The sequence below is a fragment of the Parus major genome, chromosome 7, assembly GCF_001522545.3.
Source record: "Parus major isolate Abel chromosome 7, Parus_major1.1, whole genome shotgun sequence".
NCBI lineage: Eukaryota > Metazoa > Chordata > Aves > Passeriformes > Paridae > Parus > Parus major.
Window position 1 is genome coordinate 11,402,842 of NC_031776.1, and position 26,719 is coordinate 11,429,560.

At 38.5% G+C, this 26,719-nt stretch overlaps 1 protein-coding gene across 1 annotated transcript in view; it reads left to right on the forward strand.

The window, feature by feature from the left end:
* Positions 1–26,719, forward strand: part of BMPR2 (bone morphogenetic protein receptor type 2) — a 104,977-nt gene that overhangs the window by 55,365 nt on the left and 22,893 nt on the right. The window contains exons 4-5 of the mRNA XM_015634383.2: positions 24,550–24,660; positions 25,179–25,270. Of these exons, the coding sequence (XP_015489869.1) occupies positions 24,550–24,660; positions 25,179–25,270 (203 nt within the window). The remainder of the gene's footprint in view (positions 1–24,549; positions 24,661–25,178; positions 25,271–26,719) is intronic.

Consider the following 26,719-nt stretch of genomic DNA (forward strand, 5'->3'; position numbering starts at 1 on the left):
CATATATATCTACTGACTCCAAACTGTTTTGTGTTATTGTGTCACCTTCCATTTTCATAATAGGCAAATTTGGCTTTAGGCATAAGCACAAGCAAAGTAGGTTGCTTCAGAGCACAGTTGTCTGTCTGCTTTGACTGGGTTAAGAGATGGAGATGGGCCATTCCAGCAGCAAGGATTGGCCTCATTTGCCACTTTGTGTTTTATTTGTAAAGCTCTACCATTGCTGCATCCGACAGAGATGGGGACTGCTCCTGGCTGTTCATATCCAGCACTCTGCTAGCACTGTGTGGAGGTACAGGATACTTGAGAGAGCTGGAGGGGTGAAAAAGGAGGAAGGCTACAACACAGAGACCACTGTGATGTTACTGACCCCCATTTCCAGTGGTGGAGTGTTCACGGTTTGTCAGCTCCTTCCAGAACCCATTCTGGTGCTGTAAGATTATATTTTGGCACATTAAGTACAAAATTCTCGGCTTTGGCAAGGTTTGAGTTTTTATAGAGTTGTTGGGAAGGTTTGTATTAGCTACTGGATACCTTTCTTGGGCACTCTTCCAGCCTTTCTGTTAGAGTTGACAGAATGCTGTAAGGACATTAGCAAGGTTAGCTGCACAGGCTGTGGCAATCTGTGTTACCATACCTTTTAGATTATTCAATTGAACAGGTCACAGTCACATGGGAAATCTTCTGCAGAAGATTATTTCACTATAGCCAGTGAACCATAACAGCGCTAGTTTTCATCTATATTTTTGATAAACAGTTCTTGAATGGCCCACAGTAAGGTATGAGACCTCCTAGAACCATACTTACGATCCTGGAAATTTTGAAGTGGAGGTGACTGGTGTACAAGTATGTGAAGCCTGATTAATTCAGCCAACAGTTAACTAAGTATTCGTAAATGTTTTTCTTCTCATTTTGAGTAAAATCACACAGAATAAAAAGTTCCTGGAATGACAAGTAGAAATTCAGCTGTAGTTTAAAAGTAATGGAGTCTGAACACCTTGCTGATGACCCTAATCAATTTAAAGCTTAATTTTTAAGGAAAATGGCAGTTGTTCTTTTAAAGATGGTCTCTTACAGCTATATGAAATATCTGTGGAAACAGCAGAATACTGTTAGGCCCTTGAACTAAATCCATCCAGAAAAATAGTGGAGAATTATAAAAATTACTTCAACTTTAAATCTTTTAGCTACAATTTTTCTATGATGCTTAACAGCAGTGTGTTGAAAGATACAGCTAGACTATAAATGATTCAAGAAGACAAAATTAAGATCTAAGCACATGTTAGATATATCAAATTATCATTGTCATAACATATAGCAATTAGAAAAATTAAGTGTAATATTTAAGATAATGTCAATGTTGTTTTTAGGATGTCAAAATATTTATCTCGCAACTGTATCTGTGTAGAACAGAACAGCTTGCTTTTTCTTTTTTTAAGTTCATGTTTGATTAGGGTGTAAATACATGTAGACCAACCTGTCTTGTAGCAAAATTTTTATGAAAATGAAAAATAACATTGAGGACAAGCAGGTTCTTGAAGCCTGAAATTTAATCCTTATTGCTTGTTAATGTGCAGCTGGTAATTTGAAACAATCATACATCTGAGTAGTCATAATATTCATCTCTTCTATCTTAAAGATAAATCAGGCAGATTTGAGTAGCTGTTGGTTGCTAATCCCTCCAGGTAGAATTTTGCAAATGCTGTAGGATGGGTGATAGTCTAGAACCCACAGTCTTGGGAGGTATTAAAAAGGCAGAGATTAAGATAGCTGTTTCCTATTGCCAGGAGAAGTAGTGGTTGGAAAATGGTGTTTATTTCTGATTTCAGGATGTGCCTGTGGAGTTCGGAGCTACTCAAATGCAGAGTTTCAGAAACAACCACTCATCCTCTATCTTTAACTCACACTTTTGGGGGAGATATACTTTCTTCTTCTGTGATAAATCACTCATGGAGAGATTCACCATTTTTCCATTTCTTATTTTCACAAAAAATTGACCAAAAATATTCCATCTCAGCTTCAGCCAGTATATTCATATACCACGTAACCCTATCTAAAAAGTGCCAACTGTGGCTTCCTGAGTCAGTGTTTTGAGATGTGTTCACTTTGTTAGCTTTGTCATATATTTAGTCAGACTTGCTAAATATCTGCCAGTTATGAGTACAGAATGCTTCCTAAATTCTGACACTGTTTTGAAGACAAATTCAGTAGTTCCTCAATCATTCATAATAGCTAGTTAAATAGAAATTAAGTAGCTAAAGACTTAAATGATCTCCCTTGTTGGTCACAGATATATTGCTGTAATGAAACATTCATGTTAAAATAACATCAAGATGAAAGAGCAATTTTTAATTTTTTTTCCCCTCAAGGCTGCTTCCTGGTGCTGCAAATAAATTAATATAGCAGCAAATGAGTGTGAAGAATGTATTTTTCCATGGCAGGTGGTGTATTTGTGTGATATGTAGAAAAAACTCCTGGCAGCAACAGTTGAGCAGTTACTGATACATGCAGTTGAAAATTACATAGGGTTTTCATCTCATAACATCAAATTGTGGCTGCACTTTTTAGAGGATGTAGGGAACCTCTGTTGAATAAGAGCACTGAGTTGTGGATAGAAAGAGACCACCTCACACAGTCAAGGGAATTATTTCTCACTCTGAAACACTGATGACGGGCTATCTTTCCAGTGTAACATTCCTGCCTCTCTTTGCCAGCCTTCTTGCTACCTATATAAAATAGGTATGTAAAAGTCTGTCTTGAAGTGCTCATGGAATTGTGTGGAAACTTTGACAAAAGCTACCATTAAAAAAAAAATAAGTAATTACTAATGTATGTGCCTGGGACTGGTTAATTATGATAGTAATGAGACAGTTTTCATTTAACTATTGTTTGTGAGAGGCAGCAGTTAGACTCACGTAGCTGTGGGCACATGGCCCAATCTAACTCCCACTGAGGAGGAATTAGATCATGTCAGGCTTTTTTTGGAAAGCTGTGGCCCTGCTCGCTCTCAGTTGTCTTGAATGGCTTTTTCTGGAGAACAGCATCTGATATTAATTTATAACTGAAATACATTGGCTTCAGCTGGGTTGCAGCACCTGATCAGCTAATTTTGTAGCGATGTTTAAGCTGGTCTTTGATTTCTGTTCTGCCTAATCTAAAAAAACACTCTGTAAATAAGCTCTTTCCTTCATGTGTATTTTTCTTTTTGATTTCAGGTGATTTAGATATAAAGAGGAAATCGCAAACCTTTGCAAGGTGGCAAAAAGGTTTTAAAAGATGAAGGTGGAAGTGATCTACACTGATTTAGGATTGAAACTTGTACCCTGGAAATGATTTGGAGTCAGACACCTCTTCCTTCAGTGAGGGGACAAGGCATTGTGTGTTGTTAATGTACCTTCACTGTTGTATAAGGCAGGGGAGGAGATATTAAGACAGTGATTAAGGGCCTTAAGATCTCCTAAAAAAAGAAGTTTACTTTGAGACAGCTAAGCATTTGATGCAAGAGGATGGTACTGTGCCTCTGAGGAAGTTGCTTTAGGGCTCTGTAGAAAATGAAGATGCTGAGCTGCTGAAGGAGATACTGGTTAATGTGCAAGGAGATTTTTTCATGGAGATTGTATGTGGAGCAGCTGATAGAGGGGGAAAATTAATGTAGGGCTTTTTTAAAAAGAATTCTTTAATATGCTGGCTTCATTATCAAATATTTGGACTTTTAGCCAGCTGTTGAGAAAGCTGTATTTTCCTGAACCTTCACTTGCCTTTCTGTCTAAAATTTAGTGCTTAGTGTGGCTTTTTTTGCTGTTTATTTGGTCACAGTAAGTTAATTAACTGCAAAGGGGGCTGTGACACGGGGTACACATTGCTACAAGTGCTTAGTGATAAGATTTTGGAAATGTGGGCTAATTAAGACTATATCTTGTGCCCTTGCAACTGAGGGAAAAGTGATGGTCTTGTGGATTAGTGCAGGGGAGAAAGAATAGAAGTGAAAGTTATTGAAGCAATTGCAATAGAAGGTTATTTCGAAATCCAATTGAAAGCCTTAACTTCTGTAGAAGCAGTGGAATGTTTTGCAAGTCTCTTAAGATAACTGGTAATGCTTGTCGAGTAACTTCAGTTTCCCATTAAAACTGAATCTGTCAAAAGCAGAGTCTCTTAAAGATTGTTGGTAGCAGCACTTACTGTTTCAACTTCTAAGACATCATAGTCTCCTGAGATTAAATTTGAATCTTTACTGAATTTAAAAGTAAAGCTTTGATGTGAAATTGGAGTCTTGCATATGAAATGTTAGCTGTGAAGGCAAAACCTCCTTAGGCAGAAAACTCTATGTGTAAACTTTTTTCTGCTACAGAAACATTTAATCAGGAAGATGAAATTGAAGTGTTTTACTTGCACTGACATTTAAATGTTTTGGAAATGTTTTTAAATTTCTGCTATGCACCAAACCCACAAAATGCTGAAAACCATGTTAAAAGAGCAAACATGTTTGTTTGAAAAAGCAGAAACATTTCAAATATTATTTTTACAAAAGAACCAATAACTCAAACCCTCTTTTTTTTTTTCCCTTTTACGAGTACATTCCTTATTGCTTTGTCACACTCCTGTTGGAGCACACTTGATAGGAAAGGTAACTGAAGGAATTAGTAGCGACCTGGAGGACCAAGAGCAAGGATCTTTGCAAAGTTCTCTTAAAAATGTTCAGGAATCTAAAAAGGGCTTTTTCTGGATGCAAGGTGGGATTTTTTTCTGTACTGTGATGCTGCAATATCGTGTGTTTGTGATGTGCTAGAGCTATATTTGTGCTGTGTTTCAGAGGCTACATCTATTTTTCTTGAGTCCTTAGAGATTTCAGTTCCTCAAGTACCTGTGAGCATAACTTTCAGCTTATTTGTTTGATACAATTGTCTGATCTGCATCTTTATCATCCTTGAAGTAGCCTGCTTGTTTCTAGTACTCCACAGTGACTATTTTATTCACATTTAAGATCTACAATTAAGAAAGGAAATACAGGTTTTTTGTAATGTAATCACTGGTTTTGCCACCTTCAGTATTAGTGAAAATGTGCATTTTAAGTTAACCAGTATCTGTAAAAAAGTGATTCACAGTCTTGTATCATGTGCAGTTCCTGAGGCACTAATTTGCATCTCAGCTGGAAATTCCTTGCTTATGTTTTATGCACTTCTAAGAGTTTAAAGATCTGCAAATATCTTTGGGTAATATAAATATAGTAAAGATGCTGTTTCCATTTGGTGGGAATGCTGACTACTGTCAGACCTTTATGTTGTTTTATAATACATTCAGTGTCATCATTAGCTGATACCTTTTGTGACAGTGTGCATTGGGGCTTTATTGTGAGCACCTTGTAGACACAGCGTAAAAGTAGATAAGGCTCCTAAGAATGATACTCTCTCAGAATGCATTAGTGGGAAGCTGGACTTTATTTAAACAATAGAGGTTGCATATAAGGAATTGTTTTGCCTCAAGGCAAAGTGGAGAAGAGACAAGGGTGCTATACTTTTTATGTCTTTATTCACATTCTGCAATATGCAGTGTAATACATATATGCAATATCATCATTTTTCTAAACAAACCCTACACTGCTACTTAATGTAAATCACTTGAGAAATAGGTAGGAGCTCTTTGGATGGCAGATTGACGTACCAGTGCACTTCTGGGTGACGTTATAGATCAACAGGCTTTCTGATGGTGATAGTCTTCAGTGACTATTCTTCAAATATTTTAAGACTGGGTAGACTTGAGCATTTCAGTGGGATTTTAGACTACAGCTCTGTGGAAGCATTTCTCCTTTAAAGGCTTGTGAATTTTGTTTAGGTAACTCTGCTCAACAAAGTATACTGACTGAATTAGCCAAGATACTGTACATTGAAGTCGTTGCCAAGCAAAATGGAAACACTGTTTATGTTTTGTGGATGTTCTGCTTGTCTATGTCCCTGTGCTTTTTCAAATGTTTATTTTCACGTTGGCTGTGTTGATCTCCTGCTTTCCCTTGTCTTGTCATGCTAGAGGCTCCTTGCAGTGAGCTGGAATGGCAGAAATGGCTGTGCACAGGCTGCTCGGCGGCTCCAGCTCCTGACAGAGGGCATTAGCTTCAAAATACTGCAGCTGTATCTCCCTTGGCAGCCTGGAGCTGCTGGGCTTGCTGTGAGTGCTGTTTCCTGTAACCCACTTTGTCCTGCCCTGTTACCCACAGAGCATTCCTCAGGATTTTTAGCATGGCTCTGCTCTGGTTTTCTTGAACAATTTTGCAGTGAATGGAGTTAAGATTAAAAAGCAAGAGCTCTGTGAAGTTTGGTTATAAAGCACTGCTAGGTGTTGCCAGCTACTACTAATAAATTCCTACCCTGTGCCCAGCACAGTAATAGTCTTTGTCCTCAGACTACTGGCATAGTAAGAGGCAGACTTGGGACTGGAGCTGTCAAGTGCAAAACAGAAGATCACTTATAAATACTGGATTATTTGCTGTTTGGTGCTATTAGACTCATCTGTGTAGAACAGTGTTTACATCATAGAAAACCTTTCATGTCTTTTTTTTTTTTGCTTCTTAATTAGACATTTTCAGTAAGCCTCACTTGTTTCTGTCCTGTGTGCTAGTTTGCTGACAGAAATCTGATTCTCTGTCATGGTTTTGAGATGGATACAATTTAAAAAGAAAACTTTAGGTTCTTGGTATTTGACTTACTCTTAGAATAGCCTGTTAGCCCAGCGTCTTTGCAGTCTTACGTGAGCTGCAGCTATAGCTCAGCACAGTGCCTCAGAGGAGACTGAAAGTCCAGACAGACACTTAAAATATGTTGGCCCTTCAAAGTTGGTCATTAATTACATTTCCTTGTTGAGTTGTTTCTGATAATTTTTTTCTTTGTCTGAAAACTAATGTGGTCCAGAAAATCCAATATACCACTTAATAGTGATTTCTGGCTCTGTTCCTTACGATACAGCATTCAGTGTCTCTTCAGAGGGGGTGCTGTCTGGAGGTAGAATGCTAATGACCTTTCAGTCAGGCACAATCCTAGGAGCTCTAGGTAAATAAAGAATTTGGTTTTTAAGGGTGTGATGTTGTTTATAAGAACACTTGAATTACTTTTAGTCAAACGAGCTGGAATTATGTAGGTTAGCTGCCAGGTGGCTCCTGTAGAGCAGAGGCTAGTGCAGAGCAGGCTGTGAGTGGAGATGGCAGCATTGCCCCCAAATCAGGGAGCAGAGGCTGCAGGCAGCACCGTGCTTGAATCTGGCTTGCAGGTGCTGCAGCCAAAGCCTGAACTTGAGACTACGTGTGCTTATCTTTGTATGTATGCACTAAGTGACTCTTCTGTGTGTGATTTCATTGCTTTCACAACTGTGCTGGTGGACCATCTTTTGTCAGGAGTATAAAAAAGGTTAGCAGCTATACTTGATAGAAGCTATGGATTGTCTCTTTCCCTACATCCTTTCATCATATTAGACAAAATCTTTGCATGTGGATTCATATTGGGGATCAGTGTTTTAAATTAGTTTTCCTTACAAGGAAAGGCTCATGTCCTTCTTATTAAAAGAGTGACTGGAAAATTCAGCTAAGTGCCTCAAGTGTTTGGATTGTGAACTCGTGACTAACTCTGGAATTCTGAATGTGAAGTTTTGTAACTGGCCATCTAGCTCCTGACATATGTCATCCTGGCTATAGATATCTCCATTATTTCTGAAGAACTGAAGTGTCATGGTTGTTTTGAAGTTGCCTGAAGTGATCTTTTGGCTTTCTTGCTAACAGAACACACGTGCTTGAAAAACAGAGTTCATAGAGCGTCCAGGGGAGCCAGTCCAACCCAGGAAGCACCGCATCAGTGTGCTCCTGGTCATGTTAGCCCTGATTATACACCAACTGGAGGTATTTCCAAATCTGTAATTTTCAAGATGGAATGACTGCTATTGTTGCAGTCCAAGTGGAAGATGATGGCAGTGTATTCACTAAAATCTTGGTGAAGATTCCTGTGAATATAATTGTACTTAAACAGGGATTCAAGTTGATACCAAAAGTCTGTTTACATTTGAGTTGATTGTATGATGAAGAAAGCTTACAGTGGCTAATAGGTCAGACTGGGATGTGATGAGTTCCTGAGAAAGTTATAAGGAGACCTAAATGAAGTTATGAAGAATAGAGTTCCTCAGTCCATAACTAGGTGTGTATACCCATACTGAATATTTCTTCGTGTCTTTTTATCTCGGTATTTTGTGGTGTTAGTCTTCTTAGTCATGCTGCAGTTTTGTTCTCTTTCTGTGATAGCTTTGGAAATGTTCCTTCCTTCCTTAGTATATTGAATTAGCTATAATTGATGCATACTATTCACTATTATTATTTTTGCTGGTTTGTATTTAATAAATAAAATAAATGGTGAGGTGTTGCTATGGACACTAATACATGAGCATTAGAGTTGGTACACCAAGTGTTGTGTCTATTTTTGTGTGTGACAGAGACCTTTTTTCCCTTATTGCAATTCTCATTAGGACTGAATTTTGTGGTAGGAGATCTGATTTTTCATGTTAGCTGTTAGAGGTCTGCAGATTTTTGTTGTTGTTTTTTAGTATCCATATTTTCAATATCAGAATAGATATTGATCTTTGAAAAACTGAACATCAGATTTATTTATATAGTCCAAACATTTCTTTCTCAGAAGTCTTGGTTTGTTTTGTTTTTGGGATACTGAGATGTTTTATTCTGTAACATTTTTCTTAATTTGAAAGAAATCAGTATATTAATTAGCCTTAAAATATGACTTACTGAGTTTCACCCTGTTTCAGTTTATTTGTGTAGTATATTTCCATGCAGAATAAATTAGTGGAAAAACATTTGCTGTATAGATATGTCCTGGGGGGGAGAAGTTAGCAATTCAATCTTTAAGGGCAAGGAATGTACTGAAAGATGGAAGTGTGAAGGTTTTCTATCAACTTAGCCTTTTTTTTTTTTTTTTAATTGTGCTTTAGCTTTTTTCTCTTATTTTGAAATAGAAAGACAGATTTGTAATTTTCTTAGAGATGTGAGAGAAGACTTCTTTTCTAAGACATTGATATCAAGCTGCAGTGAGATAGGAGTTTGTGATCCAGTTCTTTTAAATTCCTTTGAAGATTCCAGTGAGGTGGACTCAAATGTTTAATCACTACAGTTTTATGCATTTATTTGAAAGATTGAGCCTAAAAAATACTGTGTATATGTTTCTTTGCATTATTATTTCCCATAAGTTTCTGGACTACCTGTGAATGATATTATGCAGCTTTTGACTTTGGCTTGGATTTTTGCCTTCTCTCAGACTGGTGGCATGAGGCTCATTTAGAATCCGCATGCAGGCCTTTCTGAGTAAGTATTTTCTGAGACTAGCAAAAAATTCCTTGTTTCAGACATTGATATTGACTTAAAACTATATATAGTTTGAGCACGGGTGTAAGGTATCCTTGCATCCTGTGTGAAAATAGGAAAACTTGCTTAATGCTAGAAGGGGAAATACAAGTGTTGGAGCTGTAGCAGTGAAAGTGATTTTTTTTCCCCCTGTGCCAAATATTTTTTTTATTTTATCTTATTTCTTTTTATCTTTGAATTGTGGTTCAGTGCCTTGTCTATTGATTTGTTCACAAATTGGGTGTGTCTGTCTGAAGGAATACACTGTGATCATTTTGCTTGGTTGTAGTTCTGTTTCTCCTATTAAAGCATTAACCTGCTCTAAAAGCATGTAGAAATAGAACTTTAAACCCCAATAAATTAGTACTAGTGTTATAAAACAGAAGCACAGTTTTTATGTATGTATTCCTTTGACCTGTGGGGTTTTACTCTTTAAAAAAACTAAAACCAAAATAATACACACATAAAAACTTCAAAAAGAAGCAAAACCCGAATCCACCCCCTCCTCCCCAATAGAGAAACCAGACAAAATAACCCCCAAGCATGGAGAAAATACCCACATTCACACCAAAATGAACTCCTGACAGGATAGGTACTCAAACTGCAGCAAATACAAATTGGTTGTATTTGAACTGTGGTTCTGTTTTTTTCCATTTCATTTTTCTCTGAGGATATAATTGCAGTGACTAAGGCAAAATGGATGATGCTGAGCCGCAGTGAATTGCACTGAGCAGTGTTCTTCCTTTGGATGCAGGTCCAGACACTGTTGTTCCACGGTGCTATGGGAAAGCAGAGAGAACTTGCTGAAAACGTATTGCAATTAAGGCATGAAAAGCCAGAGAAATCAGTGACAGATGAACATTTGGAAAATGTTTTAACTGTCTTTTTGAGAAGTTTTTTTTTAATTAGTCTGAAGATGAGCTTCTCTGCCTTTGTGAGCAGACGGATCCTGCCCTTGTTACCTGCAGCGAGGCTGGGCCGTGCCCCCACTGTGGGTTTGGGTGAGCAGAGCACTGAGACACTCCCAGCTGCAGAGCCATTCATAGCATCTCTGGAGCAAGCTAAAACTGTGTGTGGGTGAAATAAGTGCAGACTGCAGCCCAGCAGCATTACACATCTCTGAGTGCTGTGCCAGGCGCTCTGGGGGTGCTGTCCCCAGGCCCTGCCAGCACTGCTCTGGCTGGCACAGGGAGACACAGCCAAGGGAGGTGCAGGCTGTTCTTGCCCAGCTTTGGAGTGTTAAATGGGAGACTTCTGTCTGGCACTAAGAGAATAGTGAGCAGGAGCAGTGGGAGGGAATGCATCAAGGAAGAGGTTTGAAACTAATTTGAGGTTTCAGTGTGTAGCTCAGCTGCACTAACATTACTTTTTTTTTTTTCCGTAATAGTCTTGGAGTGTTAGATACCTGTGCTGAAGACAATAATAATTAAAAATTGCTAATGGGAGGAAAATTAATGAATTGAGAATCCTTGATTTCACTAGATGCTACAGAACAGACAAGTGAAATAAGGCACTAAAGATATCAGTCTGAACAGGTTCTCCCAACTTTGATGAGCTTGTTCCTACACAGAGCTGGTATGTGAAATTATCTGTAGTAGTCTACTCAGAGCAGGGAGTGAGCACAGTCCAACATCTAAGAAGACTCTGGCTGTGTAGTCACTGTGCCATGATTGCTGTGGAACAGAAGTTTCCTGTTGTATAAGGGAACACAGCACAAAGTATTTGATGAGTTGAGATCATGTGTCACGTAAATGTTCATCAAGGACATGTTTATTTTATGCCTGCACATTTACATGTGAGTTTATGAGTTGGTAGGTGGACATAAACAGGTAAATTAAGAGCTTTTTCTCGTTTTCTCTACCTGTATAAGAATTGAAATTGTCGCTTTTTAGGCATTTATAATGCTTAAGCCAAACCTGATGAGTGGCCTAGCACATCTGATGCCAGAAGCATGACATGAATTTCTTCCAATGCCTTAAGGTCTTTATAATCATTGTAATGGGTTATATCTTATTCCCAAAAGTGCTATTGGCACAGTGCCAGCCTCTGTTATGATAGAGCCCTTGAAATGAAACTGGAAGGCATGCTTTTCCATTCTTTCTAGATGATTATGGAATGAAAACAGTTACCAGATAGGTGCAGGTTTTTCTGAGATGCAAATACGTTCTTGCAAATGCCATCAGCTTACACCTGTAATGGAGCTATGTTTTGATTGTTTGGTAGAAATGTGGTCAAGTACTTGACAACTTCATATATTTTTGCAGTGAGCTGGGCTCCTGACAGACCTTTCCAGGTGTTGGAACCTTTCAGGAAATGGCAGTTTAGAAAGAAAAAATAGAAAGTATGTTGTGTAAGTATCATGTAACTAATGGAACTCACTTGGATTTACTTTTTTAAATAATAGACTTGGAACCAGAACTCTTGTCTAAAACAATAATAGGACAATATTTGCTCGGAGGCATAACTAGTGTGATTACCTCTGAGTTGTTAGAAGGAATAAGCAAGGAAAACAAGGGGGAAAAAACCAAACTATGAAACCAGAGTTAAGGCTGAAAGCATGAAGTTGAATTGCAATCATAAATCCTCATTTTTGTCCTGGTTATACATTTTCACTTTGATGAAGCTTATCGAGTTGCATGTTCCTAAATCTAGACTACTGATTGAGGGTGTCTTAAATTTTGAGTGACCAAACAAGGATGTGTTAAAAGTGTCTTCAGTGAAGTGTAGGAATGCTTTGATGGTGACCAGTTGGGAACCAGAAGAACCATTTGAAAACCTTGCCTGTGACTGCATATATTTTGTGATGTGTTAAAGTGGGAACACCTGTCAGAAAAGTCTGTCTTAAGTTTAGTTTTGATTTTTGTTTTGCAAAAAAAGATTTCTACTTGCTTAATGGGACTTGAAGCTTTTGCCTTTCATTTAATAGGATTTCATGGTATGGTCAGGATTTGAGTAAATTAGATTGACAGAAGACTTCTTTATATTCATTTTTTTAAAAGGCTCCTTTTTCTACTCTAATTTCTACAGAATCTGTGTAAATAAGTGTCTTATGAAGGTATCAGTTTTAGATTTACAGTTTAATTGTACAGCATGATTAAAACAGCTGAAACCAATACTCAGGACTGTGATCAGTTCAGGGATTGATTTAAGAAAGTTTTTATTACATGGAAAATATGTTTAAAGTAGAAGAGTTACAGAAGCCATAGCATATGTAAGTGACATTCATCTAGCAATCATGCAGATTCCAACATAATTTGCAAGGAATTTCCATAGGATTATGAAATGTCTCCTCATGACCTATTCAGATTTGTGCTGAAATATTTATTCCTGGTTTGAAACAAGTTTGTTACTGTAGGGCAGACAGAACATGTTATACAAGTGAAGTCAGCTGTAACACGAATTGATAGCTTTGATGCCAGCCTTTGTACTTGATTGATGTATATTTATTTTGGCAGGGATGTTGTCTTAGATATGGTCCTTCCTCCCATCCCATGGGCTCCCCGTTGGCTTCCGCAGCCCGCTCCCAGCTCAGCACAGCCGTGGTTGTGCAGCACAGCTGTCGGGCACTGCTGGGCTGGAGCAGCACCTGGGAGTAGGAGGCAGGGGATGCCTGAGCTGGCACTTGTGCTGCAAGTGCTGAACATCAAACGATGTCTGTATTTCATCTGAAATCAAGTACTTAGATCTGTAGAGGGATTTTGCATAAGTGCAAACTAAGGATTACTATTTATCATTATTGCCTTTTTCATCTTCACGCTATTTTAAAGTAATCAGAATAACCTTTGAAGTTAGGGGAGGTACTGTTTTTTCCCATTATATAACTAACTAACATAAAGCACTAAGAAGCAAAGTAACCTACCTAAGATCAGGCTGTTCTGTCGGAGCCAGAAACACAATCTGAGTTTCTCTTTGTTTTATATTTGAAGTTCTGAAGTTTTTTTCTTTCCTTTAGGAAAAGAAAAGGCTTTTGCACATATCTAACGTGCACTTGTGTGCCCTCACATAAGATGCAGACTATTTTTCTTTTTTTCTGTTTGAAGAAGGCCACTCCAGCTGGTGCCTTGGAAACAGAAGCTGTGTGCTACAGGAGACTATTGATTTTGCTGGGGTGCTTGTGAGGTTAAAACCTTTCTCCTCTCTGGGCTCACTGTATCAGCTCTTGCCCTGCCAAGTGCTGGCCCTGCCGCTGCCTCTCCTCCTCATGGGCCTTGTCAGGTTCCCACAGCCTGTTCTGTCCTTTATTTCCTTCTGCTTGAGGATGTCCCCAAATAGCTGCATCTCCTGTCTGTGAAGTATCTTTGTGAGAGAGGTTCTTCCTGCCCAGAAACCATGTGAGCCTCCATTTAAGCAAGGACAGTAGAGGGAAACAGCCCTTGCTAAGGTGTCTCAGCTGGGAAGGAGAGGTGGCTTTCAGCAGGAACCAGGAGAGGTTCAGCTGCCCCACCACCCTTCTCAGCTCTCAGGCAGGGACACAGGGGCGAGCAGTGTCCTCAGTGATGGCTGTGCTGGATGGGACCGGGTGAGGAGCAGGAGTGAGACTCGGACACTCCTGATGCAGACTGAACGAGACTGGTCTTGAGGAAGAGAAGGGGAGATGCTGTTCACTGCATTACTCAGACACACTGGAGCGAGATAGGAGGGGGAATTCTGTCTGGTCCCAACTTCCCACTTCATCACTTGTTTCCTCCTAATAACCATTTCACCTGGGAAATACCTGGTAAGACCAACTAATACGATGTTAGAGCATAGAGAAATGTAATGTTTATTTTCATCTTAAAATTACAGAAGACTTCTAAAATATTTTTGAAGTCCTAGAAAAACCATTTGCTGAAGTTAGAAACTATATAGCCACGTAGAGAAGATGATTGCAGAGAAGAAGAGATTAGGTAGGATTAATGGGAAAACGTGACATGGACATTGGTGTTACTCTCTCCTTCTAAACTGTGATAGCAAGTGCTAGAGCAGATGTACCTTTTGGAGCACTGCAGGCATTGTCTGAATTTGCATTAGCCAGACAAACATGATCTTTTACTAACTGGGAATGTTTCTAAAATATCAGACAGGTTTAACTCACAACTCTGTAGTGTAGGCCTGCAAATTTAAAATCACAAAACCTGCTCTGTAAAAGAACATACACTATACAGAGTCGTACTAGAAATATAGAAATATGTTCTTGAATTAAAGAGCGTAGGAAAAGTTAAGTTTTAGTACTAAAATACTTGCTACACTTGAGGATTACACTTGAGGATTACAATATTAAGCTGATTTAGGGTATTACATCTGAAATACTAGGACATAAACCAAACATGTAAGGAAAGGTTTTGTCAGAACTCGTTCTTGCCCTGTTTGTATTGATCTTGGACTTCTGCTTGAAACAGGCGGGCTGCCTAAAATTCTGCTATAATTCAGATTTCATTGCATGCTTTGGGAAATGTTTTGGAATAAACACCCAGTACAATCATGTCCTTTAAATCAGTTCATTCTCCATTGCCTGTTGCTAAGGTTGACAAGAAAAAACAACTTTTCCTGAAAGTCAGAGCGAGGTGTGGAGCTCTCCTGACAGGACACGAGTGCTCTGCATGCCTGCCCATGTGGGAGCAGCACCGCATCTCTGGGCCATGGCTGTGAACAGAGGCACCGCCACTCCTTCAGGTGTGCCCAGCAGGAACTGCTGGGACAGGCCCAGACATCCCACACTGCTTGGGCTTGGCTCGCCTTCCCACCGAGGAAATGGCTGGCAAGGGGGGGCCTCGGTTTCTGTAGGAGCAAGGGGAGCGTGACTGACTGGCAGACCGCATTCCTGGGCTTCAGCACTCTTGAAGACATGAAACATGCAGCACATGGGATCAGAGCTGCCTTTTGTGAAGGATCTGAGGGTTGGTTTTAGCTCACCCATATAAAAACAGGCGTTTCAGTGTTTTGATGTAATTTTTGGGCTCTATTTTTAGTGCCTGGGAACATTACAGACATGGAATATATAGCTATTGAGCCTGGAATATGTTGGAATTAAAATAACTTCAAATATCTTTAAAGAGGATTTCTGAAGTGCTCATTTTTTCCCATTGCAGCACATGTAGCTTTTGATCAAGTGCATTACAGAGGCTGGAAGTGTGCCATTATGTTAAAGCTGGTGTTACCATTTGTTTTAATAAGCAGGAAATCCTTTTGGTCGAAGATGAATATAAGGGGATAGTGTAAATGTTGTTTTCAGCCTTTTTATTAAAAAACATTTTTCTGACTTTTATTTCAATACAGAAGATGTCCCCAATGTGTTGTTAAGTGCTCAAATTAGCTTTCTATTTAGCTTGAAGGTAAGGTTGAGGTGTACTCAAAACCAGTTTGACTATTGAAGCAAGATACTTCTTTTATCTCTCTAGTAATCAAATATTTATTGGTATATAGGGAACTTCAGAAAGAATAACCTAAATTTAGTTCTGTGTTAGGATTGCTATTTATTTTGCATACATCATGATTATAAGGTTCTGTTCAGTAGTGTTAGAAATATACTAAAGATGCCTGAACTCCCAGAAGAAAAGACAGAAAGAGGTTTTCTTGGGTTTTTATGAACTCATTAATTTCTTCTGCACATATGTGTAAAACTGCTAATTCACCTCTCTGTATCTAGTCATCAAATAAGGAGTAGTTAGGGATTTCATAACCCACTCTCCTGCCGAAGACATTACCACTCATGCTTCATTTTTGAGTTTCATGTATCACTGTAACCTTCAGCATTCAAAATTAACAAAAGAGACCAATCTGAACGCCCCAACCTGGCTCCAGATTTGGGTGCTTGGTGGCAGCCAGTACACCACAGAAGGATAGAGGAGGGGAGTTCTGCTGAAGGGATTCCACCTCTGCCTGGCTGCAGGGACAGCAAGGGACCTCTTCTGGAGACAAAGCTCAAATCCAAATTGTGTTTTCCAGCAGCAGATTTTTGAAGAGCTATCTACCCACTGAAACTCTGCTATCATGGATGGCTGACTTCTAGATATAGCAGGATTCTTCTGGAGCACATTATGGGAATTAAATTTTGCAGCCTGAGCTGTATGATGTTTTGAGGCATTCACTGAGGAGGCAGATGGGATCCGTGATGTATGAGTGCCAGGTTTTGATGTTACTGTAAGTCTCATGAGAGACTGGTGTGTTCTGACAGTCCAGGTTCCAGACAGTGATGAAATTATGCGAAAAGTGCATTAAGATTTTAGCTCTCCTGATGTGGAGAAAAATATAAAAGATATGTCATAAAGGGCATCTTATGACAATAAGTATATAGAATTTTACATAAAAAGTTAAAATCAGTCAAATATGATGATGCTGAGTGCAAAGTGGAAACATATTGGTGACTGTTTAAATCTTTTCATCAAACACTGGAATGATTAGAAGCAAGTGCAAATTATCTGTTTCATCTAAGCCAATAGACTGGAAACCAGAGACTTGCTGTTAAGTCCAGGGAAAACATCCATTTTGAGTTATGAAAGAAAACTGCCTTAGGGTTATGGACTGGCAGGATTATTCTGTTAAGGAACGTTGCACCATCTCCCACAAAAAGCACAGTCCCCATTGTGTTTTCCATCTCCATGTGCTCAGTCCTCTTCCATAGAAGTTGCCATGCTAACTTCATTTTGCCTTCAAGTGCCTCCAAAAATTTTATGTGAAAGAGTGGTTCCCTACCTTAACTTTGGTTTAAGTATTGAACATGGTCACGTTGATAATATTTTGTAGTCCAACTACAACATTTTGACATGGATCTTAATCTTATTAATAATTTGTCAAATGCTTACAGAAACACGCAACCCTACCTCTTATACATTGGTTCATGAAACAGAATTAGGGTAGTAGTTGTTTGAAAACATGGACCTATAAAAGCTTAGGTCCATAGCAGAAGTTGTTAAGAAATGCTATTTTTTCCTTTCATCATTCTCAAATATACAAAGATTTAATATAAAATTTGGAACAGCTCCTGCTGGAGTTTGCTGTAAATGTAGAACATCATTTAAAGGTATTCCAACCTTGTGGCTCCAACTTAACTAAAAATACAGGTTTAAGTGCTTTTAATTAAATTGGTGTAGATAGGATTCTTGATTTCATTGTATGACCAATGTTTCTGGTATCTAAAAGGCTACTAATATTTTTAATTTTTTTTTGTTAGAATTCTCTACATATTTTTTTTTTCCTTACATATTTTGTTCCCTGCACTGAATAAATTTAGGATTTTATTTAATAAAATAGTTTGGGTTGTTCTGGCATACTGTTTATCTCAGAGGTTTTCTTGTCTTTTGCTCTAATGTGATGAAGACTGTATTCTCTCACTGAAGGACAGAGGATCAGGAATGAAGCAGTGGTCACTTGGTTGGAAAGAAATGTCGATTATTGTCCTGAAAGGAGGAGAGGAAAAAATCCTTTTGAGGTGTTCTGGTTGAATGTGCTGCTAGAATGCAGAAAGGGATGCATATTTTACTAGTTGTGGAGGATTCTGAGGACATGTTTGATACAAGCTTTGTGTAGACAAAACAGATAAACAGATTATGATTGGGTTTGTGGGCCTTTGGAAAAGATTGCTAATTGTATGCTTTTTCAAAGACCCAAGATCTTATCACTGTCATGAAAATTGTGCAGGGCTACCGTGAAAAGAAATGTGACTTTAAAAGCAAGTTGAATTAAATACACTTGAAAGGCCTCTTTCTGATCTGCAGAGCATATTTGCAGTTATCTGCAGCTGAAGGCCACATTGCTCCCACACTGCAGCCTTCCATCTTACGCTGCATTGGTGACACAACCAAAAGCTTTTTCTCTTCCTTCTGATCTCATCCTCGGTATTACTGAGATTCCTTAATGGAAGAGCAACTTCTGCACCGGATTGGCTATGAACATATTGAATCTATCACATCAAAGAAATAGTTGTAGGATGGCGTGAAGACTCTGCTTCTTTTTAAAGTTATCTGTATGGGCAGATCTTTTGAATCCCTGTGTAATTTTACTGACTTTGATCAGAATCCATACAGCTGTAGTTGTTTTGAAGAATCAGATGTTACTGTGGTGTTATGAAGGTTAAAGCATGGTGTGTCCCTGATTTGTTTAAGACTAATGTCACTACTTATGTGTCTTATAGCAAATTAAATAAATGATAATATTTTGGTATTTATCAGGTTTAAGATCACTTGGCTTTTGATACATAGCTGCCAGAAAATCTATGGGAACATAGGTAATTACTTTTAAAACTGATTTTGATTATATAGAATAATTATATGTTTGTCTAAAATGTTTTTATACAATGCTTCTCTAAACTTAAATACACACATATATTTTCTAGAATTATTTACTACTGTGTGGCAGATACACAGCTGTGAGTCATTTACATAAAGAGCAGGCAGATTTCAGAAAATGGAGTGAAAAGCTTTAATAGCAATATAGAGATCTGGTGGAAATTTTTGTGCAAATGTCCTTTATTATATGATCACCACCACATATATAGCATAATATATATATATGTAGCATTGAAACAACATTCCAAAGCCCCAAGATTTCATATTTAAATATTAGAAGGAAACAATGTCATTGCTTGCACAGATTCAAGGCCATATCCTTTCGTGTGTTTGTGTTGGGATACAGCCTTCAATTACACAGTCAAATTTTCCCTCTTGGGATTCCTAGTTTTTCAGCTTGGTTAACACTTAGTGTCTTTTCTCACGGCTGTCTTAAGATGTCTCATCATAACAGTGACCTCCCTGGTGTCCCAGGGAGCTCTCTGGCCATGGTGGTGCAGCACCTTTGGTGTAGGGATAGAGAGAAGTTTTCTGGACAGCTTTCAGCTGCCACGGGGAGGAGACCTTTCTTGACTTCATTTCCCATTCCATTTGCTTCATACCCGCTCATTTCAGTAATAGTATTGGGGAAACAAAGTGTTGAATGGTGAAGTAAGAAATATGAGAATTCTGCCTGGGTTCCTCACAGTTCATCATCCAGACTGGAATATTTTACCTCCAAGAGCACAGACCTGGGTGCCTGAACTGATGCTGGGACGTTGCCGGTGCTGGGTTCGTTGGTGCTTTATCCAGAGCAGCCTCTCCTGTCTGCAGGTCCCACAGTATTTGCTGAAGGGGAAGGAAGAGAAGAATGGTGCATCCCCTTCCTGGCTCCCAGGAAGGAGTTCTGTATGTTTTCATACTCATTTGCCATTGGCTGTTGTTACCTGGCTTTGTCTCAGTTTTCTCTGACGTCTCACAACATTCTTTGATCATAGGATAAATGCTAATTTTGAAGTATGGAAACAGGAAGCCTACAAAAGAGGCTTTAATTTTTGAAAGTTAAATTAAGAGAGAAATAAAAAGCTTTTTCAGCAGAGGCTCAGATTGAAATACTTTTGCATTAATTAATATTGCAAGTTTATGTTTATAGTGGAAAAGTTACTTTGAAGAAAAAACATTGTCCTTCCTGATGCCATTAGCACTGGCAGTATTCTTTTCTGTGTCATTCCTGGGGAAGGTTAGGAAGGTAGCAGTTTGACAACTTCCATGTGCAGCAGTGTATGGAAGCTTAATCCAAAAACCTGATTCATCAAAGTGCTTGTATATACTTATTGTATAAGTGCTTGGAAACTGTTGTGGCAGCAATGCCTGAGAAAAGGGAGAGAAATGCTTAATGTGGTAGAAGTGCCTGCAGGGAGTGTCCCAAGTGCAGGGCTGGGTTCAGCCAGATGACTCACTTCTAACTGAATACTAGAAGCATTCCTCTTCATGGTTTACTCTGAAATACATTCCCAGTCATTTGTGTGTACCTTCTCCACACACAGGAGCTGTTGTACTCGGGTTTTTGGAACCTGAAAACAAGCCCTTTATTGATGATGAGGTCAGGACACTTCTGGGAATGGTGGCTTGTTGGTTACCAGCTGCTCCCCAGCCAGAAGGAGGTTGTCCTGTTTTAATGAGTTGTGCTTTGTTTCTTTTTCTTACTTTAAAAAAAAAATAAAAAATGACACTGTTTGCTGTGATATTTCTTTGTCTTGGGATTGGTAGACTTGAGTAAACTGCGGACTACTATCAGGATTACTGGCAAAATGTTTCAAGACAGAGGTGTGTACATGCTGGGTGTCTTCCACGTGGCATCTTCACACTGCTGCTTGTAGAGTCAGTAGACCTGTGAGTAGTGCTCTCCTACCCATTCAAGTGTGATAAGAAATTGGCTTTTAAGGTTGTTTTGGCCTTACAGCAGTTTCTGTTGGTATTAAATTTTTGTTGTGGCACATTTTGTTGCAGATCAGGGAGCCTAAGTAGAAGCTGGAAATAAAAGCCTCACTTATACATAGCAGTGAAGCAAGCACCTTCACTAGCCTTCCTTTCAGTTACAGTAGCATAAATTATGCTCTGACAAGATCTTCTGTGTACAACTGTAGATAGAATTTAGCTCAACAGCCAACTCCATAATCATTGGATTTTCTAGAGTCTGCAGCTAATTCTGCTCTTTATGGTATTGCTTTTTTTATGCAATACATGGGTTTGGGAATAATACTGAGATACTGGCACTCCCAGTCTGAGATTTGAAAACAGTGTTCTTAAATTAGTTGGTATTTGTCACTAAGTACCCAAATATTGGTAATGATTCAAAAAATTCAAATGAGATTGTTGTGTGGTTTTTAGGCATGTTTAAAGTCAGTTTGTACAATGACATGATGAAAAAACACTCAAGCTGTAGGGCACATGTCTGGTCCTCACAAAAAAACTTGAAAAACTGAGTCCACTGATATGAAGGAGGGATTGTCAACAGCTGAAGACCAACCAAGTCTCAGCTCAGTAAAATGTAGTATCAAATCATAGCTTTCATAATGAATGTCCTAATCACGATGAATCATGGTTGTTTTGAACCAGACTGTAAGTTCATGGAAGAAAGCATGAACAGAGACTTGTACACATGTGCATTTTACATCCTTATTTTAAAAGTGCTTTGCTTAAAGGTAAGTGATTACTTTTATTGGCCTACACTGTGTCTTTTGGTGAGTTAGTTAAAACACATCTCCAGATAAAACTGAGAGAAATATGACTCTTGTGCATATTTATATAAAAAACTTGAATGAATTACTTAGAAGTAGATAAAAGAGCAAATGTGAACATCTGCATAGGCCTTGAGAGGTCCTGTGTGGTTCTTAGCTAGGCATTTAAAAGTGAATATGGTGTAAAAACTAAAGATGAAATCTATCCAGAGAAGGATTTACAAAATTAAGGAGTTAATAAGAGTTTTGTTAAGTTTTGGAAGGTTTTTAAACTGGGTTGATAAGTGTCATATGCTTTTGGTTTTGTTTAAGAAAGATTCATAATCTGACAACATTCAAAATTACTGTTTTACAAAGCAGATAGGGGGTTGACAGAAATAACACTTTTTGGGGGGAGGGAAGGATTGGAGCTGTCTGGGCCTTTTGTCATTGAGGGGGTTTTGTGCTTTCCTTTTAGAGTAGATTTGCAAGCAAAAGATAGTAAAGCTGTCCTTGCTGGGAAATGTGTGCTGTCACACACAGCGTTTTACTAACTCATGCTGTTTTGAGCTGCATGTTATCACTGCATTGAGATGCTCACTTTACTAAGAAATTTGTATTTATTCTTAAATTTATAAATATTGCTCATCGCCCTGACAGTGGTAACTTGCACTGTAGGACTGATTTGGCTGTTGGAATGTTGACAGTGTTATTTTAAAATATTTATAAGAATTGAAAATTAGTTCAAGATAAGCCAGTCTAAAATTCTTATGAAACAACTCCGCTTAAAAAGAAATTAAAACTTCTTTCCTCGTGAAGGCCAGGGATGTCTGTGGGGTTACCTGCTGGCTGCAAAGCTACCCACTAAACAGAAGAAGCCCCCAGAGGGGATGGTCCATCAAGGATGGAGAGAGAAATGATCCTTTCTCTCTGCATGTTTTTCAGCTGCTGATGGGAAAGAAATGTTATCTTGAGACTTTCTGGTATCTCTTCAGCCTGCAGAATGTCACCATTCACAGGCTTCTGAGTGGAGTGTGCCAAGGCAGCCAGAGCTGTGGAGGAACGTGTTGCTCAGGATGCCCTTTGACAGCAAAATCCCATTCCAGGGCAGAGGGCCCTCCTGATGGAGGCATGTTGTTAAGCCTTTGATTATATAGAAAACTGAAGAAGAGCAGTCAGACTCGGGCATCAGATATCATTTGGCAAACCATGGTGGAAATGATTGCTGGTTATTTGGCGATGGGAAGGTGGCAAATGACTGCACTCTAGTTGTGCAGTCAAGGAAAATACAGCTGGGATTACAACCAAAGGGGGTCAGTCTCTCAAAACCTGTTAGTCCTTGGTACATGCTAAGCACTGTCTTGAACTGATGCAAAACCCACCACATTTAATATGTATTTTAAAGGATAACCCAATAAAATGTAAATTCCATTCATAAAAATATGAAAGTCAAAACTACCGTTCCTCTGCCAGCAATTACTCATCTGCTTACACTTGTCATGTTTCATATAGCTTTGTATGATGTAACAGTTTCCTTTATGATGTTGTGGGTTTCAATATATATGTATGTCTATGTTTTGAATTCATAATTTAGATGACATCTATAATGTGTATCTTTTAATCTTCTCACTATGGAAGTCACAGCTCATATTCCACATTAGTGTTCTATGCAGGAACTTCTTTTCATTGTGAAAGTTATTTTACCAAAATCATTAGTGATGGTATTTCTTTTGACAGAACAAAATTAAATTTGATGGTATTGTGATCATTACAAGCTCTTTTTTATTTAAAGGGAGTATCAGATATGAGCTGCCTGTTGGTTTTGAAAGGTGATTTTTCACATACTTCTGTCACAGCTGAAATTGTCTCTGGCATTCTGTTGTACCAGTTTTTCATTGTTTCCCCTTACCATTATGGTTATGTAAAAATGTCAGTTGTCACCTTTTAAATTTGCTTTTCCTTCTTATCTGGTTCTCTTGTGTCTGTCCATACTGGGAATTTGAAGTAGTGAATCATGTTGAATTTCTTTTAAATGCAATTCAAGAAAAGCGAATTTGTCAGTTTATTCAGCTAGGATAGACTGGGATAAATTGTATTTCAGTCTCACCTAAAAGTTTATCCAATGTTTAAGTCTTGTGTGCATTTTATATTTTGTGGTTTTAGCATAGTTAGGACTCATTACAGTCTTTAAAGGAGTACTTTTTGCAGTATATAAGACATGTTTAAACATAGTTCCCAAACTTGGTTTTGAAGCCAAAGTAAATGAGGTCTTGTAGCGCCACATTCCAGTGATTCTGACATCAGAGGAGTGAGTATCTGCACTAATAATTTTTTTGTATTAAAGTGGCTGGATTTTTATATGCCTGCAAGAAGCAAGACTGGAGTCTGACATGGAGAAGCATTTCAAGGTGCTAACAAATGTTTTCATTAAATCTTTTCTCCTTTCTGGCAAACTTAAAAACTCAACCAAGAAAACCTGATAAAACCTGATAACCAAGAAAAATAAGATACTCATTTTGACAAAAAGCCAAATGCTATTTACAACAGATTTAATAAAAGTAGTTTTATTTAATTTTGTTTAGTGTTTTATTCTTGTTTCGGGTTTTCTGCTTCAGTCCATAGAGATACTTCTGTCTTTTTGTGTATTAAGAACTAAGAATTACACCAAAAATTATCTGAGCACCTGACACAAAACAAATCAAAAGTCCAAAGTATTTTGAAATATTTGCTTAAATGGACTTGTGTATGTTTTAGGTATTTGAGTGTGAAGCATTCAATTTTCATCGTATTTGCAACCCGATTTGCAAGCTCATGAGATTTTTGTCCTGGGAAAAACAACAAAAGAACCTTGTAAATGTGACAAACCTGATTCATACCAGGAAACTGGATTAAGGCACAGATAACAGAGGAGGGCTGCATCAACTTGGCCTTGTATGGCTGTGCTGAACTTTGCCAGATAGAAAGAAGAATCATTTTCTGCAGTCAGCGCCTCTCACTACAGGGCAAGCGAAGGCTGGGAAAAGCTGTCAATGGTTTTGAGCTGATAGGCTCTTTTGCCATCCATAGATTTTGAGAGGAAAAGGAGTTCAGGGTGATGTTTGACAATCCAGAGTACATTTTTCTTATTGTTGTAATAACAATTACGTATTTTATAGTGTTGATTCTTTCAAATTTACAAGTTAAGAGTCCTCATTTTGTTTGCTTTCAGATTCTTCTCATTCTTTTCATCGAGATGAGACCATCGTTATTGCCCTGGCATCTGTGTCTGTACTGGCTGTTCTGATAGCTGCTCTGTTCTTTGGATACAGGATGCTTGCAGGTAGGGATTGATGATCTTTTTGGCTTTGTTTTTTTCAATTGTTCATTTGGTTATTACTCAAAGTTATACTTAGGTCTTCTGTTCTCCCCCGTCCCTGTACTCTTGTACAAAATGTTGTTCCCCTTTGCCCTCTCTGACATTTTATGGTGATATCCCTCTCATAACAGTTTGGAGAGAGTGATGACTTCTCTAAGCTGGCATATTGGGACCCATTTTTCTTCCATAAATCCTCTGCTCAGCACAGCTTAAGTGAGGTGGTCAACATGCTTTATAGTTACTGCCAGTGACTTTTGAATTATCAAAATAGTTGTGTAGCAGGTGTCTGTAGTTTGTAGCTTATCAGCACCTTCACTGCTCATTTTGCTGACTTTGAGAAGATTTTACAGGACTTCTTTTTACTTGTTGCATCCTAGCCTACAATATGTAATTCTGCCAGCTGCCAGGTATGTTGCATTTTTTTCACTTGGAGCATGTCCAGAAAGGAACCTGGCTAATTTCCTCTTCACCCTCTTCCTCAGGAGACCGTAAACAAGGTTTGCACAGTATGAACATGATGGAGGCAGCAGCATCAGAGCCCTCATTGGATCTGGATAATCTAAAGCTGTTAGAGGTAAATATTCAACTCAGTTATTAATCTTTATTTTTATTCAATATAATAGTGTGGTCATATCCCAGGTATAGTTACAGAACTGAATGTATCCACGCTCCTGTAATGCTTTTTTTAAAATCACAGTTTCAAGAAGAAATTAAAATAAAAAAGGGATTACTTCAGGTACGTTTTGTCAATTTTGTTAGTAATATTGTTGGTATTAGGTGGAGAGTGTTTTACCTTGAGAACAAAAAAAAGAAACACTGGGAGGTAGTGGGGGAAATTAGAGTGTGCTGTATTTCAGCATTGCATCAAAAGATCCATCTTTTTTACTTGACATTGCTTGCTCTTTAATGCAGTGTCCTACTATAGGAATTTGAAATTCTTTAGTAACACTCTTAGAAAATAGAATGTACTGCAGATAGGGCAGTATAGTTCAGTAGTGGTGCATTCCACTGTGTAGAATATTCAATGTGTAGTCATTCTTCAGTGTGGGGCCCTATCTAGCTCCATGGCAACTAGAGGCCAACCAGAACTTTCTGCTCAGCTTGGTGTTAGATGTATCATCACAAAACTGCGAAATGTCATGCTTCTAGTTGGAATGCTCGATGGAACATATGGACTTTTTAAAAGCTTTTAGCCAGGAAAAAAAATGAGTAGAATGACTGAGATGCAGACTGGTGCTATTCTTTTTCCCAGTACCAACCCCACCCAGAGATGCAGACTGCAGACATGGAGTGTGAGTTGCTCTAGGGGTGACAGCAGGCTGTTCAGCAAAGAACCTTGGGTGTCTTCTGCCACCCAAAAGTACTTGAGGCACGGTTTACAAGAGTCTAACAAGGGGTATTGTAGAGGTGCACAAAGCACCAGATGCAAGCCCTTGTACTGATAATGCAGTCTTGGAGAAAACAGTGACCTTCTCCAAGACTGGAAGTTGGTAGAGAGATCTGCTGTGGTGCCTTCTGTCCTGCTTTTTGTATCCGAAGGAGCTGACCCTCTACCCCCAGGCACAGGGTGTTGCAGGACAAATGTTTTAACCTGTGCTTGCCTTTTGACATCTCTGTGGGTAGATTACAATTCAGTTTTGTACCTTGAACTGACTTGCTGCTGCATTGCAACCCAGTGATATAAAAGAACTGAGAAACAGGAAGTCTTTCCATTAAATGGTACTTTATTTTTTAAAACTTTCCTGTAAGATGATTTTATCATCTTTAGAATCGTTATTTTTGTTATGCCTTCTGTTTTCTCTTCCTCCTCCATTTGTAAGTATTTAAAAATGGCTCATGAAATCTTTACAGTTTCATGTATGAGGCTTCCTGAAAATTATTTTAATAGGGGCTTAAATTCTTATGTAGTTGGAATTTTTTGAGCTTTAGAAATTAGGGCTCTTCCTGGAGGTGTTTCTGCATTGTGGTTTAGAGTAGAGATCGTGTCTTTCTTCTGCAGTTACTATGGAGATGTGAAAGGCCA